The sequence below is a fragment of the Python bivittatus genome, unplaced genomic scaffold (genome assembly GCF_059951505.1).
Source record: "Python bivittatus isolate LINGU-HERP-01145 unplaced genomic scaffold, Pbiv_v1 ctg000610_np1212, whole genome shotgun sequence".
NCBI lineage: Eukaryota > Metazoa > Chordata > Lepidosauria > Squamata > Pythonidae > Python > Python bivittatus.
In genome coordinates this window covers 7463906-7482148 of record NW_028277088.1, presented here as the reverse complement: position 1 = coordinate 7482148, position 18243 = coordinate 7463906, and the positions used below count along the sequence as shown (strand labels likewise).

Genomic DNA, 18243 nt, shown 5'->3' with positions numbered 1-18243 from the left:
ACTCCTACAGAAGGGCTCTTTCTTGCCATGTCCTGCACAACTTCTAGAGATGAAGAAGATCCACAAAATCCTTGAGTTTTAGTCAATGAAATATAAGGGGGGCAGCAGAGATAGGTTGCAGTCGGTACTGTGTTCTCCTATGGAAGAGTTGATACCTTGAGCAGATCAGGGGCAGAGCAGGGTATTGAAGATCAGTGGGATACTTAAAAAGGCAGCAACACCAGGTAAGTTCTCTGTCTTCCAGGTAGGGTTACAGGCAGCCCAGAGTTAGAGGGATACATGTGGTAGGAGCCTCACTGTAATTGCTCCTTATCCAAAGACAGGTTCTTAGAAACCTGTCCTATATTCTAATACAGTGTTTCTCAACCATGGCCACTTGAAGATGTATGGACTTCAACTCTGGGAGTTGAAGTCCATACATCTTCAAGTGGTCAAGGTTGAGAAACACTACTCTAACAAATGAACTGTTGATCCTAGAATCTGATTCAGAATCTGATCCAGTCTTCCAAATGTTTACACACCAATTCCTACAGCCAGCCTAGGCATAGGAAGTTGCAATTCCAGGCTCTAGGAAGCACCTGCTTCTACCTGCCATAAAGGCTCCATGGCTGGCAAGAAAAACATTTGCAAACCAGGATCTTAGCTCAGGGCAAGCACCAAAGCTGACATTCAGTAAAATGAACCAGAAGCAACCCAAGGAAACTGAAATGTATTTGTCTACTCTTAAATGTCCTCAACCAGTTCAGAAATTGAATCTTATTCCTGCCCCAAGCAGGCTTTCCAGGTTGTTGTCACACCTTGCAAGCCTGGCAAATTCAGGAAACAAAGTTAACTTTATACCCAATTGTCTGGAATAGTATGAATATTCCTGTCCTGGATTGGGGATGGTGGTGGTGGTGATTGGACTAGAAGATGGCCAAGGTGCCTTCCGATTTTATCATTTTGGAATTAACGTTCTTGCTAGTTGGGTAATGTAACAGAATCTTGAAAGCCTGCCAGAGCAGGCTTATACCAAATTTAAGTAAGGTGGAGTTACCTCTCTCTGTCTCAAGGTTCCTCCCTCCCCTGGACTAAGAAATCTTTTCTGTAACACTCCTTCCTGTTGCTCCTTCCTCTCCCAGGGTCTGTTAGGTTTTCCATCACACCCAGTGGTCTTCTGTGACTGAGGGGAGCCCAGAACCTGGATCTCCCCACTCCTAGTCCAGGACCTTCCCCACTGTACCTCCCAAGCTCTGGGGTTCAGAGGAAGGGACGGGCCCCAAATCCCTCAGGGGGCTTCTGTGGCTAAGGAGGGATCAGAACCCAAGTCTCCCCGGTTATGGCTCCATACCTTCTGCCATACTGGCTCTTAGTGTACGGATTCTTCTGTTCACTGAGATGCAAAATGGTCTTGCTATTAGACAAGTCCTATCAGTGCTGAATTAAGTCATGCCCTATAAGCAACAGGGCTGTACAGTTAAATCAGCCAAACGAGCCGAGAGGCCTAATGTGATCCTTTTTATTCACATTGGTGACTGACTCTGTAGCAAAGACAAACAGTCAGAGTGAATAGTTTCTTACCAGCTGTTGGCCTTTGGGTCCCCATCCTGCATATTGAAGTTTTGCATTGCTAACCTCAGGAGGATAGAGATTCTGAGGCTCCCTGTAAACAAATAAAACATTGGGAGATTTAAATAAGATCCTGTCCCAGCCCACCTCAGATGGAATGCGTCTCCACTACCTCTAATGGGATCTACTTTCACAAGTTCAGAGTTGTGTTCATTATTCTTGGCTCTTTACAGCAAAATTCACCAACTTAACGCAAGGCCCATCCAGGATGGTTCTAAGCTTGTTTACATCTAGGATGATCCCTTGTTTTTTTAAAAAAAATCCTTAGAAGGGTGAGGTTTTCATCTCCGACATGTTCATCACAAGCTTACCAGCATTTTTCTTACAGTGCAACCAGTGGGGTCACAAGGTGGATCACAAGGTGTGTAAAAAGCCAAGGGAAGAAAGAGCTCTCTTGTGTAAAAATAGGTCTACTGAATTTGGGCTGCACGACTCCAGACAGTGAATATAGGTAGTCCTTGTTTAGCGACCACAACTGGGACTGGCAACTCAATTGTTAAGTGAAGTGGTCACGAAATGAAACCACGACTGGGCTTCTGATCTTACATCACCTTTCCTTTGCTTCACAGACCTGCGAAGGTCGTAAATGTGAGGATTAGCCGCAAAGTTATTTTTCATCACCATCGTAACTGTGAACAGTCGCTAAACGAGGCAGTAGCTAAATGAGGACTACCTGTAGATGGCAACAAAGTCTTAGAGGTTTTTTTAAAATATTACTCTGCTGCTATCTAGTGGTCACTGAGATCTTCAGAGGCCAGATTTGGTAGCCCCAGTATAAGAACAACAGCATGAGAGGCTCTTGTTGCCCATAGCTCCATGGCATGCCATTAAAGTGGAGGCCAAGGCCACTACTTTTTAAAAATTTTTTACAGCATGTGTGTGGGTGTGTGTGTGTTTATGAGACAGAGAGAGAGAGGGAGATCAGGAACCAACTTTCTTAGCAAAGAATTTTCTCCTTGGTTATAATATGCAAGCCGATTGGAGAACAGAACACTGTACTGTTTAATAATAAATATCAATCTATTACCATTCCCTTTCCCCAAAACTTTCTTTTACCTACTCCATCCAGTCATTAAGGACATGCTTTAAAAAAAATACTATTAATAGTGTTGGGAAACACTAAGTTAAGAGTGGAAACTCAAGAACGTAACATGGAATGTACATGAATAAGCACCAAATATCATTTCATTCCTGCAGAAATTCTAAATGGGTGTGAGAATGTACAAACTGCCCCCTAAGAAATGTTGCTCCTGAAAGTACACATCCTGTTGACATGAAAAGCTTTCTGATCATCCTGAGCTTTGACAGCAGAATCATTTGTATTTTGGAACCAGGTTTACCCTACCCTGGCCCAGGATCTTAGTTGCAGTTTTAGCAATCAGTGCATTTACACAATCAGGGTTAGGGCGTCAGCTGTGAATGCTTCCAAGTTAATCTGATCTGTAAACCCTTGTGCCTAATTTAGTTCAATATCAATGAGCTTTATGTTGAGTTACCCTTGAAAACCAGTTTGAAACTGCAGTAGTTGCAAAATGCAGAAGCTTGGCTTTTAATTAGTATGTGGTCTTGTGATCATGTTCCTCCAATAGTTCTGGACTCAGTTCAATGTGCTGCTTCTGCATTTTTAAAGCCCAAACAGCTCAGGGTCAGAAGGACCATCTTCTTGATGCAAACTTCACCAATCATTAAGAGCTGCAAAAAAAGGTATCCTGGTTTGTGGAGGTCCTGTTAGACCTGCAGGAATGGGATTTCTCCTGTTCCCTTCCTATACTGTTGGAAGCTCTCTTTCAAGGGCTAAGATTGGTTTCTTCTTTCTCTGTCTTCCACAAAGTAGTTAAGACATATTGCTTCAATCTGAGCTTCTAAACTGCTGAAAACAAGGTTGGATGTAGACATGGTGAGGCCCTAAGACTGAGGAAGCTGTAGAGATTCTATTGGGAAGCTGTGTAACTATTGAACGTGGCAAGAATGCTTCCAAGATGCTTGGAATAGAAGGTGTGAATGCGTGTGGAAAGAAGTGCATTGTAAAGACTCTTAATCAGTGTCATGGGAGCCATACAGGAATGCTTAATTTATGGAGACTTTTATATATAAAACTATAGTAAAACTGTAACAAATTAAAAACATTCTAAATTTTGAGAAGCCACTTCAGATTGCGAGGCCCTGAAATGTAACCTTCTTAGTTTATGCTTTAATTGACTCCGGCTGAAAATGTTGGTTGGTTTTGTTTTTTTTAAATAATGTCATCTCTAATGGATTGCTTTTTAGAAAATAGGAATCAATCTAGAGTTGTCCCAAAGCAGTCAACAATGATATGATATAATTTAGCCAGCCATAGAAGACAAGGCTCTGTTAAACAGAGTAGCTGGTTTTCTTTTCTTGTGTACACACAAGAGAGCTACAACTGCATCTTATGAACTTCAGCTGACACAATTCTCCCTTTCAAATATAAATGCAGGAGAAGGGGTGAAGCTGAAGCATCTTAATATCCATAACACCTTTTCCCAATCTGGTGCCTCCAGATATATGGAGAATAATTCCAAGAATTATGCATTATCATTGCCAAGAATTCTGGGAGTTGAAGTGCAGACTTCTGGAAAGTACAAAGGTTGGATAAGGCTGATCCACAAGCTACCTTTAGCAATGTGTAAATAAGCATTTAGGGACAAATACATATATTCTCTCCTGCCTATTTCTAATTGACCTTCTGTTAGTTCTTTTGGTTTTTCCATCTTCATTAAACGCAGTCCAATTTAGCTCTGAAAAGTCTATTTTCTTTATTTCTCTGATCATTTCTTTATGATCTCATTGGTAGAGTCTTGGCATATAAACAAAGGTTATAGCAATGAATACAGAAAAGTCTCTTGGATTCCTCTTAAGTTCAAGGTAATTTGAACTTAATGGTATTATTTAACCATTCAGCAGCAATGACGTTAATTACTTTGCTTTTCATTTACTTAATTTCTCCCAGGATATTTATTTAGTTGGAATTTATGTACTGCCTAGCTCTCAAAAGTCATAAGTGCGTGTGCGTGCATGTGTGTAAAAACAAAATTATACCATATAATTTACTCTTAGCCACAGTGCAAAAGATAGGAATGTCTAAACTCACTAGTATCTAACATTTTAACATTCTAGTACTTGTCATCTGTGGCTCTGTCAGTTTTATTATACTGTGTCCAAACCTGGCCAGTGACCATAACAAAGCGATCGGATCTCAGTTCACTTTCAAAGAGAAAAAGAGATGTCATCCAACTCTAGAAGCAGGAGGTTATTCATTCCCCTTTTTTCAATTTTGCAATGGATACGTACAAGAAGAAAATAATAACTTGCCAAATAATCTATTTGGTTTTAGCGGCTAGCCAAACATTGATCCAGCTTGTACGTTTTGCAGAATGGATTTCTCATGAATCCAAGGAAGTTTTCTTAGCAAAGGTATAAGATTCTGTTTTCTCTAAGTGAAGGCTGTCTCCCAGTCTTATGACTCAACTATACTAAGGAAGCCAAAAGTATCCATAGGATGAAATGATGTTTTCAGGTGTCTAATTAGGATTTTACTATAGACAATTTTTTGCAGGGTTCCTTGACTTTTGGTGTGGTGTTGGTCGTGTGGGAGAGGACTCACATTGTTACCTATATAACCTCACCTTCTCGCCCAGTGTTGTCCAAACTTGGCCACTTTAAGATGAGTGGACTTCAACTCCCAGAATTCCCCAGCCACCCATGGCTGGCTGGGGAATTCTGGGAGTTGAAGTCCACTCATCTTAAAGTGGCCAAGTTTGGACAACACTGTTCTAGCCCATTTGGCAGTTCAGATACCCAATCAATTTAGAGATGGAATAGAAGTATATTTGGGTTTTATTGATAATGTTCACTCTGAGATTACTTTGGAGGCAAAGAGGGCTGAAATCTAATGTAAGATGAGCAAAGAAATTTTTGATTCCTGAGACTCTTACAGAAACGTCTTCAGCGACAGAAATATTGTCCAGACCTAGCCCGTTCCGCAACAAAGGTTTGCAAATAACGATGACTCAATCATTTCTTGAAGAAATTAAATTCTCAGAGAATAATGATGATTCCTGGTTCTAACTCTAAACTAACGGTGACATTTTTACCATCCAGATAACATGCAAGAAATAAAGAGTGCAAGAAAAAAAAATGCATTTCTGGGTTACAGTATAAAGGGACATTTGGATGGGCTGTTTTATAATTTTATGCAGCAACGGGATGATTAATTTGGCACCCAGCACCCAGATGAGCAGGAAACAGCACTAGATAATCCAGGAAGCAACTGCACCCCAACCAAGACTGTTAGGGCAAGGGACTGTGTATTATCAACCAGCAAAGTCCACTCTCCCCTGCACTGATGATGTTACCTAGCGTGATAATGAAACGTCTGCAGGAAAATAACCAAGCTTAGAGCACCAAGAATACAGCACTAACAGGGCTTAAGATATGATGCAATAGAAGGGCCATCCTTTTTTTAGGCGTGTTCGATGCACATAAAAAAGGGTGGGGCTTTCAGCGCACCACTGTGGCCACCATCCTGACTTTTTCGACCTTACCCCCTCGCAGACACCCTTGGGAATGTATGTCTTCTGCGATAAGAGTGGAAAGGATAAATGAAGCTGGAAGAACTGCCCAAGACATGTGCAAATAGCCAGCAAAATGGCCCAGCACATCTTTCTCAGGAATACCACGCATGATGTGTGTCCATGAAACCCAGTGGTTAGATGGCTGCTTGCCAACAGGTAGAGATGCCTTTCAGTTGCCCTCAATTCCTAGCCATGAGATGGACAGAATGACACAATTTTTTTTGCTAGAATCAGGCCAGATGATACCTCAGACTAGAACAAGATAAAGAAGACAACTCATCCTTGGTCTCCTTCTAAGCTTGGCAGGCCACTAGCTCTAAGTCAGGGTGAGTGGGCTGCTGTTTCCTGCAGACACAAAGAAGAAAAAAGTGGAGTGAACTGAATGTGAGGACCCTACTCTCTTTGGGGAGACAAGAAGAAAACAAGTGTATATCAAGGTCTCTCTGGAAATTTGATGTAGAACAGTGCTCTGTCTGCCTGTTGGAGATTACTATTTGAAACGTATTTCTCTGTATAAATGTAAATTAACCCAAACACTACAAACTGCAATAACTCTCTGGTGATGTCCTTCCAAAGGAAAGCAGAGAAGGATAAAAGCTGCCCCTTTGGAACTTCTTGCCACTTGAACAGGTCTTCAGTTCCAGGTTGGCTTTGCTGACTACCTGCTCTCAGGATCAATTTATCCTGCTCTTGCAGCAGCTTTAAAGCTGGAAATTAACAAGTACCGTATTTTTCCGACAATAAGACGCCCCCATGTACAAGACGACCCCCACTTTTCCAACCCAAAATTAAAAAATCAATATTTTAAAGATAGTGCAGAACACATTTTTATTTAGTAATTAGTTAACATTGACCTGATACACTCGGTGGGAGGAGGTCCAAACCGTCTCTCTGCAGCTCTATTTCCAGGCTCTTTTGCATAACTGATTACATTCAATCACGAGTGAAACTGCCGATAGCTTGTCTCTGCAATCAGCCTTCCTCTAATTGGTTTGTTCAGCATCAGCTGACGTCAGTTACATCAGGCTCGTGATTGGAGGAAGTCTGTTTGGGAGACAAGCTATTTCACTCGTGATTGGAGGCTAGCAATAGGAGGAAGCCTCTCTGCAGAAACAAAGTTTGGCAGTTTTGCAACCGTGCGATTCTCGGCTGACTTCCTTGAATAGGACGCCCTTCAGTTTTTAGGGTAAGGATTTTAGAAAAAAGTATCGTCTTATAGTTGGAAAAATACGGTAATTTGAACACATGTTTGCCTGCTTCAGGTTTTGGGGAACAGCCCCTAATGTCATTTATTAGGGTTTAACATACAAGTCCAGTGACAGCTGCTCAGTCCTTGGAAGACCATCCAAATGAGGTCCCCTTGCTAAATTATTTTGGGGAAAGATTGAAAATCCTTTTATTTAGCAGAATTTGATGGGTAATTATCTGGGTTTGGTTGTTCCTTCTCTTTTAAGCTGTTCTAGTGCCTTCGTGTTATGTCATTTTATACCATGATTATCTTATGGGATGTTATTCCTGAACATGTAATTAGATTTACTTGGTATATCCTTTTGGGTGTACAAATAAAGGAGGGAAATAAACAGCTCATTAACAAATGTATTAATTATATTTATGACTTCTACATTTAGTAATACTCAGATGCAAATCTTGTCTGCCATGTCAGCTTAAATATAATTATGAATTTAGCAAAGAACAAAAAGGAAAGAAGTTTGACAGACCGGACCATGAGACCACAGAATGAAAGGGTTGAAAGGGAGCTTGGAGATAATCTAGTCCAACCCTCTGCCCTTTGGAGAATCTGCTACTGTGGAACCCAAAACAATCTGGCTTCTGTTCAAATGCCTTCAGTGAAAACTGCCATAAAATTTACTCTTCACCTTAAATCCATAAGATGCACCTCAGATCTGATATTTTTAACATGTTTTAAAACATGATAACTTAATAAGTTATGATCAAGAAGGAAAAGATCAGCAATAACATTCATAAGTCTTGCACTCTGAAAACATGTGAAGCTTCGTGTCGAATGCTGAATGTGGATTTTTACTGTCGTGCCTTTTTAATTTCTGAACGACTGTATTTTTTACAAGGCTGTCATTCACAGGAGGGCTATACATTTTATCGATAATGATGACAATGACAGTAGAAACTCTACTTACTATAATTAGCAAGATAGTCACTCTGGGTTCACACCAATCACATATATTGGTTCCCTTTAACTTTCAGAGCCTTTTTTCTAGCTTAATATCTTGGATGAACCCAGTTGTTCCATTATTAGTTTACCATTCAATGTGTTCTGCAAATGCAGAAAATGAATTAATTGAGGAACCTGCGTGGAGGAATGCAGAGATAAGGTTGGCGAAGTTGTGCAAGGACTATTAGCAGATCAAAGAGACAGGAAATGACTTCTCAGCTTTGGAAAGGAGGGAGCATGAAAAAAAGATTTCAAAGCTTTGATTCTGAATGCTGTAAAAGTAGATAGAGCCGTGTTTCTCAACCTTGGCAAGTGGAAGATGGGTGGACTTCAACTCCCAGAATTCCCCAGCCAGCATACCCTACAACAATGAAGTAGAGTTTTGGTAGTCCATGCCACATCTTCAGAGACCTGGCCCTCCTTGAAGAGCTGACATCATGTTGGAGCATAGTATATGAACCTCATAACTGACTTCCATAGAACATAACCACAATCAAATGCAGACAGACGTTGAATGGGTAGACCACAACTGATGTTGAATGGGTAGACCACAACACAGAGTAGATCGCCCTTAATAACATGGGTGTTCTGGGCCACCTATGGAAGAATTTGTATGATGGCTGTGGAGTAACAATTAAAATGGAGTATGGAGCAACTAAAAGGGAAAGGAATGTGCTAAGGTTGTCTTAGGGTCACTTTATGTGCACAACACATCTTGAGAAATGCTGGACCAGAAGAAACAGATATTGGAATTAGAATTGCTGAGAGACGTATCAACAGCCTCTGTGCTGATGGTACCACTTTAGTGGCTGGAAGCAAGGAAGACTTAAAGAATCATGTTGTAGATGAAAGAAGGGAGCAGAACCTGCTCTGTTGCTGAAACTTAAAAAAACAAACTAAACAAACAACCCCCCCAAACTAAGATTATGTAAACAGGTGTTGCCAATCCAAAGCAAGTAACGGAAGTAGTAACAGACTTTAACTTCCTAGGGTTTAAAAAAAAAAAAATTCACAGGGCTATAACCATGAAATGAGACATCTGCTACTTGAGAGAACAATTATGAAATATCTAGACAAAATATTAAAATGCAGAGACACCACACTAGCACAAAGATGCATATTGTCAAGGTTATGGTTTTCACAGTTGTAACATATGGCTGTAAAAACTGGACCATCCGAAAAACTGAATGAAGATAGATGGTTGCCTCTGAATTGTGGCGCTGGAGAAAAGTAGAATGAATCACAAAGCCTGACTGGTCACCGGCAGCACTGATAACAAAGCCAAAGCTTAAATATTTTGAACACATTATAAGAAGACAAGAGTCATTGGAGATGAAACATTCCTGATTGTTGGAAAAATCAAAGGCCAATGAAAAAGAGGCTAATAGAAGACAAGGTGGCTGGATAGTATTTCTGAGGACATAAGGATGAGCTTTCAAGAATTCAAAGAAGTGGTCACTGGTAGAAAATCCTGAAGAAATGATGGCCACAAGTCACAAAGATGAATAGGCAACTGAGTGACTGAACCCCAACAAATACCTGCAGGCTTTTATCTGATTCTTCTGCTTGAAAATTAGGTTTTCCATTGCTCAATATAAAGCAGTCCATCACTGGAATTTGGTCTGATTATTTGTATCTGTTTGTATGGCTTGCTCTGTACGGAAAGGAGGACACCAGAAAGCCCACAAGATGGCACTCTGGCTTAACCTGAATTTCACTCCCAACCTTAGGAAAACAACAGAAAAGCAAATGGAAAGAGAGACCCAGAGGTTTTGTTTCCAGCTCTGCTAATAAGCCTCTAATTTGAACATCTGCTGCTGAAAACAGGGACATTCAAGAGGTTGTCCTGTTGCAAAAATAAGAATAATGAAAGGTGTTCTTCTGGATAATGATGGTGGAGTGGAACTGGTTTCACTCCAAAGGCTAGAAAGCTCTCAGACTGCAAAATGTTGGTGTTGGTTACAGATGGCAGCACAGCTGCTAAGAATAATGCTAAGGTGGATGATTAAAAAGCCCATATACATTTGGTTTGGTAGCAATACAGATGAAATGGATTTTCTCATCACGTTTGGCCATTGATCATAATTAACTGAGTTTTAATAAAATGTGCCAAGCCAAAGCAGTTCTAGAAGTAGAAGACCAGTTCTGAACCGCAGGCATTTAATGGATGGATCAGATTATTCTGCTTGGTGCCTTTTTTGCATGTTCTGCCCCACCCCTGCAACAGTCTGCAATATTTTAAATTTAATTTAGACATATTTTTGAAAAGAGGCTGTTCTTTTTTTCACAAAATAGGTGTTTTTGTATGTACCTTATGCCCAAATACACACTTTGTATATATATTTACCCTGAAAGATATATATTTTTCAGCATTTTTCAGCCAAGAAGTGCATCCTAGAAGAAACCTTCACTCCAGAGGAACAGCCAAACATACCTATAATGGGGGGTATCTTGGCTCAGAGTGGTTCTGCTCCCAAGGCCCTCTGGAATAGCCACATATTAATAGCTTTCTGAAAAATCAACAGGGTGGGGGACAGTCTAATCTCAGGGGGAAAGCTGTTTCAAAGACAGGGACCACAACGGAGAAGATGACCATCTCCCTGAAGATGACACAGGCATCTAGAGTAAGCCACAATCATGTCACATGCATCATGACATCATCACGCAAATGATCATGGTATGTTTGTGAACAAGCACTGTGTTGTAGTAGTTCTTCTCTCTTGTTTAAAATACTGCAGTGTGGTCTACATGGAGCTGCCCTTGAGAACCATCTGGAAGCTTCTGTTGGTCCAGAATGCACCATCCTGTGTAGTGACAGGAGCAACTAAGTATTCCTACGTAATACTTCTACTTGTGGAGTTGTACTAGTTACCAGTTACCTTCTGGGTGCCATTCAAGGTGCTGGGTGTCATTTTTAAAAATCTGTTTGTCTTAGGATCTGGGCCTCTACAGAACCCCCTATTCCCATGGGCTTCTGTCCATCCAGTAAGGTTTAGAAGAGTAGGGTCTCTTTGGGTCTCTTCCCCTAAAGAGTGTCATCTGTTCTGGACTGGTCCTGGGAAAAATAACCCTGTGGCACAGCATCTATGTATTAGCTTCTCATGTATTTGGCCCACTATATGCAGAGCAGATCCCTTTGTTTATCTACTTGAAGACAGATCAGGCCCAGTCTGAGATCAGCTTTATCACAGATACTTGCAGACGACACAGGATCACGTGATAAAGGAGGAAGTCCAGACACCAGCTGAGATTTCTCTCTCATAACAAGAGAAGGCAATAAGTGAATTCTTCAGAGTCTTATCTCAATAGCTACATTTATGCATCAGGTTAAGTCGAGTTTGTTTAAGCATGGATTGTGGAAAAAGCCACAACTGGTTGGGTTTGCAAAACACACTAAGACAAAATTCGTGGTTTGCTAACCATGCTGGTTGAGTTCATATAATACGAGCTAAGCAAAAAACTTGCTTTTCCTGCATGAGTGAAAGGTTCAGTTTAACAATGGAATGTGTGGTAGCCAAGACTAGTGTACATAGCAGAGCACTTTGAGGCTATCTATAGAATAAGCCATTAACTGTTAAACTCTATAGGAACATTTTTTGAAGGCAGTGGTATTCCTGTAGGAGGTGTCAAAAATCTCAATATGATGGCCATAATTGCATGATTGAAGCTGCACCATGAACCTTGGAATGTGTATAAAAAAAGATGTGCAGTCGTGGCCCCCCCCCTTTGACTTTTTTGACCCTCCACAAGGCTGCCCCTGTTTCTAGGGAAACCTCGTTATTTTATTATAAGTTCTGCTTAATGGTTAGAATTTGGGAATAGTTGCCGTGTGCTCAATATCTAGGACTGCCCTCCCCAATTATTCCACGTAAGCCAAACAGCCTGTGCATGGCATGAAGAGTTTTCATTGTATCACTTACCCATTAGGCAGTTTTCTGAGGACATAAAAAGCAGTATAGGAATGCCGGTACACCTGCAGAATGAAATCAAAATGAGAGAGGGAGAAAAAAAGGGGATTAGTAATGTCAAGACATGGATGATTGCTCAAAACCTAGTGTAAAAAAAAAAAAACCAAAAAAAACCCCCAGGTTCAGTTGCATTTATCAAGGGGGAAAAGACATAAAAACTCATTTTCTTCTGCTGTAGAAGATAGAAGGGTGAATTAATCCACCTTCTGCTGTTGTGAGATCTTTCCACCTTGCACCTGGCTGGAGGTTTGCTGAGTCCTGAGGCTCTGTTTCATTGCTATGGAGACCAGATCTTTGATGATATTGGGGCACAAGCACCCAGCAAGAGCTAAATTTGCAGTAACCAGTAATGAGGACACTGCAGTCTGCCAGAGGCAGCATTCACAGCTATAACTAGAGTCAGCAGGGAAATAGCCCATCGCACAGTCCTTATCCATTGTAAATACACCCAGGCATTAATTTGCTAACACCAGAGAAAAAGTCACAATGTCCTTTTCCTGTTGTTGAGTGAGAGTTTACTGTGTCAGCCCTCGTTCCTGAACTTTGGGTTTGAGCTTCCTGTTTACTGTGAGGCATACCAATTTATAGAAAGCCAGTGCATAAATCTTTGACCCAAGAAATCAAATCTGGCAAGTCTTGTGAGGATGCAATGAAAAGGAAGATGATATTAGCATTGGGAAGGGAGAGAAAATGCTGTCCACTCTGCCAACTAGATGTTCGTCCTCACTGAAGTCCTCGGGGAGAGACAAATCATTTGAAGGAGCTTATTCTATTCAAATAAATAATTTAAATATTAAACAATCAAAATTAATAAATAAATATCAAAGGATTTTTCACGTAGTTCGAAATAACCCATAAGAAACCTGTATTAGTCATGAACATTCTTATTATTATTTTAAAATGTGACTTTAATGGCACCTGGATTTTTATAGTTTTATGCAGGTGAACAACTATCGCTAATGACAATATCTCAGCATCTTCATTCCACATTTTCTGGGTTACTTGAATCCTTGTAATATCTGTAAGAATATCTGTAAGAGTCTATATTTTACCATGTTGTAGTCAGGAGTTTATTAGAAAGGCACTGTTGCTGTTACATTAAAAAAAATCCAAGATGGTAACTCTCGATGTTATGTGGATCGGGTTTTTCATTGACTTTGTCAAATATACAGGTATTCCTCAAATGGTTCTATAAAATTGCTTTGAGAGAGATCAGTCTCTGCTCTGCTGTCTTATATAGCCACAGTGACTTCTTCTTCCCATTCTCTAACAGGATGAAAATACACACTGAAGTGAATCACTGATTTGGAACTGCAGGGAGCAAATTAGCTCTCTCTAAAGAACGTCTGCGCAAGAGATGTTAGAATGTTGTCCATTTTCACTACTTTTAGTGTGCATCGTGCCAGAGCCTGTGGTCATGGAAACGCGCTCATGTTTAATTGCCACAGCACATAATCTTGACATTTGTTGCTAACAGTGCCACTGAACTATCTAGATTGCAAGAAATAATGTCAACATGTCCAGTTCTATGTGTTCTAAATGGACAACTAAAAAAACAAATCATCTTCTGGTAAATATCACAGTTCCAGACCTGAATTGTTCTGAAAAGAGATAAAGCTCTCAAGGTCTAGACAAAAGAGTGATGGAAAGGTTTATTACATTTTTATTTCCTCTCCTTGCCTTTGCACTTATGTACAAAGAAGGAGGCCTCATCAAACAACTGCATGGCCTCAACACAACTGGGGAATAAGTACAAATGATAAATCACCCCTTGACATAAAACCATTTATAGACTATGTCTCTGAGCCCAGACTAATTTAGACTTGGTTATCATGTTGCTATTTGGAAAAGATATTCAAAGCTGTGATGTGTCTAAACCTACAGATATCAGAATCATGCAGGCAAGGGTTTTTCCTATGACATGAAAGTTGAACTTTGAAGAAGCAGGATAGAAAGTTTATTGATGCTTTTGAGCTTTGGTGTTGGAGAAGACTCCTGAAAATACCATGGATAACCAAGAAAACAAATGGGTCACAGAACAAATCACTCCAGAGTTCTCACTTGAGGCACAAATGACCAGACTCAAATTACCATATTTTGGACACAATGTGTGAAGACCCAACTCTCTTGAGAAGTTCACAATGCTGGGCAAAGTGGAAGGAAAGAGAAGAAGAGGATGACCAGCAGCTAGGTGGACTGACTCAATGGACTAACAGTGGTGATGGGTGCACTGTTAGAAGATCTGAAAGACCAGGTTGGGGACAGATTGCCCTGAAAAAAGTTTGGTGTGGTCACTAAGAGTCAACACTGATTTGATGGCACATAATCAATCAGTGAATCAATCAAGTTGCTATAAGTGGCGTGCTTGCTGCCATCACTGTGCATTTACCTGTCAACACACAATATGTCCTAAGCACAAGCCCACAGAAGTCACATGTTATCATGCATTAACAATAAACACATAAACTTCCCATTTCCACCTAGTAAACTTCCAAAGATATGTTAGAAACCTTGGTCCCCTTTGAGCTCCATGCTAATTATTTGGGAATCATCTTAGAGTTGAGAATGTCCATCTCAGAGAAAAACTAGGTCTATGTAATGAATGACCATTTCAACACAAGCCAGAACTTAACAATTCAGAAGTAAGCTCCAGTGAATATAAAAGGATTTACTCCCAAGTAAATGAACCTAACATTTAAGCTTTACTTTGTTGTACAACCAGGTAGCTCTGATGTAATTATACTGTTTCATTTTATTTTTGCAGTCTTGAGCAGTCTTAACCAACTTGGCATTCTCCAGATGTGATGGATGAAAATACTCATTCAGAGAGAGAGCAAGCATTGATCCTACAGTGAATGATGGTGGTTGTAGTCCAACATACCAAGGGTGCCCCAGGTTGTGGAAAGTTGCATCATAATCAAGCCCTTATGGTGCAAGTTTGTTCTGGCTTGTGGCTTCAATCAATCAAACCTTCCATCTGTCCATCTGACCATCAGTAAGTCATTGGAGGAATTCATTTTCATTGCACAGTAACAGGTGTTGTTTGCTTCCATTCACTTTCATTTTTTTTAACCTGAAAGGATTGATTATCAATGAAAACCCCAGTTATGACACTGAGTAATGAACTAGAACTGATCTGCTTCTGAATTAGCTTTATTACTTGCCCAGATTCAGTGCAGAAGCAAGCCACAAATGTTCACAAGCTCCCATAAAATGAAACATTTCTTTCATTTTAATGGCATGGAGAAAAGAAAACCTGGATGGAAATACAGGAGCTTTGCAGGAATTCATAGCCTTGAGATGCTCCCTTCCCTTGTGACCTATGTGGATTATTTCTTCCTCTGCCTACAACCGTAAGATCATCGAAGAGGCCCAGCCCTGGATTTCCTTCCCCTTAGAATGGAGATCTGCTAAAGCCAATGGGACCAGGTGTGTGTAAGTCTTCCACAACTAATATCCTGCCTAATGACACATTTGTCTGGCACAAACCCTTTGTTTTTAGGAGATTAGGGGTTACAGGCCTATACTTGTAATAGCTGCTTGTTGCTATAAAATGATTCCTGCTTTATCCTTTGGTTCACTGTGTGTCCTTTATCACATTGTGTTAAGATGAAAAGTCACCTTCAAAGCATCCCTGAAGGACAAGCATAACATTTTGTAAGATGTCCTAAGGGCAGGACATCTACAATAGCAGTTCATTCTTCCTGCCTGATGCAGATATTCCTAAAGCTCTTTGTCTCCCACCTGCAAAGATAATTTTGAGGTGCCTCTGAAGGTCCTTCCCATGCTGCAGTTCAAACGGTAAGATTTCAAGGAGAAGGCGGCTTCATAATTTACCTTCAATTCTTGTCCCTATCCCCTAGAACTCAGATGAAGCTTGAGACCAAGCATTTCCTAATAGTGATGCAAAGCATTTATTTGACGTTGTCAATCCAGGAGATAATAAATGTTTTAATTATATATCACTCAGGCACACAAGCATACAATCCACCTAGCATTTTCTGTTGCTTTCAAAGTCAGGATAGATTAAAAAGCCAAATTAAGAGAACCAAAACACTTGTCTTATTCCATTTACCTTGAAATAAGCATAAGAATCATCTGGGAGAATATTAAATGTGCTGAAGAGGCGTTGGAATCACTACGGGAAATTATATTCACTTAACATCTTATGGATTCCATCCAATTATTTTACTTATTATGGTCCTCACCAATCACTTTAAAGCAGAGGAAAAGGTTAGGGGCTCCACTGTAATGTTCTGCACAACCTTTTGCCCTTTCTAAGTCACAGACTAATTTCTTACTGTGCTCTTTTTATATCAGCACAAATTATTTTCAAGTAAGCTGTTTCTTTGGCATTTATCAGCTTCAGTGTCTCCTCTTGATAATAGCAAACTGTGAGGTGATCTCTTACCACCTCTCATTACAAATAGGTTTTTCTACAATGCTCAGAGCAGATATTTGATGCCAATTAATTTTTTTCTCTCTGGAGCTGCGGAAAGGTATGTATTTTCTGGCTAAATCTGGAATATTTCCTATATATTTTACATGATTTCAATCTGTTCTTTCTACTGAAATACTTGCTCATTATAAAACCATCTCTACAGGTTTCTACTAAGCTGCATTATGCTGATGAATGATTCTGAAAGCTCAGGAGCACCAGGAGTAAAAGAACGATGACATTTTGCAACCCAGGTTGTCCCTTAGGATTTCACAAATGTTCTTACTTGCTTAGTTGCTACACAAATGCTTGAGATACATCAATGGCTAAAGTAATTTTGGTATGTCAGAGTGTGACAAAAACTTTGGCACAAGTTCTAGTCAACTAGAAATGCAGCAACCATTCTGAAATTGGACTGTCCTAAAGAGTTCACAACTTCTGAGAAAGAAAGTGGTTATTGTGGATAAAAATATCACCCTGCAATGATCCTCCTATAACAAGGAACCTGAGAAAATCTCTCCTGTTCTAAGAACTTCTCATCCAGAAGGAGAAGGAGAAGGAGAAGGAGAAGGAGAAGGAGAAGGAGAAGGAGAAGGAGAAGGAGGAGGAGGAGGAGGAGGAGGAGGAGGAGGAGGAGGAGGAGGAGGAGAAGACAACAAGATCAATGTGTAGGCAGGCCCATGCTTGTCATACCAGCCATGTAACTCTGATCCAGTTAGTGTGAACATTAATGTTCTTCCTTGATGCTTCGCCCTGCAGAAATGAGGAATTTTTTCCTGGTATTTCTAGCTGTTGGCACCACTTGATCCATTTTCTTCTCTTACCTTGTGTCCTCAGCTGTATCAAGCTAATGTTGCAAATGGCTGGTCTAACCTGGGTTCACTCATCCATGCTTTATAAAGCCAAGCAAATAAACTTAAATTGGGGCCTTGTTCCAGCTCCAGCTGACATTATTGTCATTCTTCAGCTATCAGCCACTTGCCTGTCAACCAATCCTTTGTGAATCCTATATCTTCATGTTTCTTCCAATAAATGCACAGCTAACTTAATGCAACAATGTGTTCATCACGCCCTAATCCAACTGTACCAAGGAACCATAAAATAATTAATAACTACAGTCTGAACTTTCATACCACTAAGAGTAAACACAAATGCAATATTGAAGGAAAGCAATTACTTTTCCATCAAATACAGTGAGAATGGTTGAGTGAGTAAAACCCTTTTACTTCAGGTGACTGGAGAAGTGATGAAACAATCTACCATTGGACCTATTTTTTTAAAAAGTGGAAAAGTAAGTAGCTTAGGGAAAGAAAAATAACCTGTTTCTGCCAGGTTTTGAACCAGCAGCAATTTATATGTTACAGAAGTGTTATAGCCTCTGTATTACTGCAGGAATACTGTTGAGGTAGCTGTAGATCAGTGTTTTTCAGCCTCAGCAACTTA

General features: G+C 40.2%; 1 protein-coding gene across 1 annotated transcript in view; it reads right to left on the bottom strand.

Annotated features, from left to right (window-relative positions):
* Positions 1–18243, bottom strand: part of DPP6 (dipeptidyl peptidase like 6) — a 324662-nt gene that overhangs the window by 87280 nt on the left and 219139 nt on the right. The window contains exons 6-7 of the mRNA XM_088150386.1: positions 12315–12367; positions 1561–1642 (exon numbers count right to left, since the gene is read on the bottom strand). Of these exons, the coding sequence (XP_088006512.1) occupies positions 1561–1642; positions 12315–12367 (135 nt within the window). The remainder of the gene's footprint in view (positions 1–1560; positions 1643–12314; positions 12368–18243) is intronic.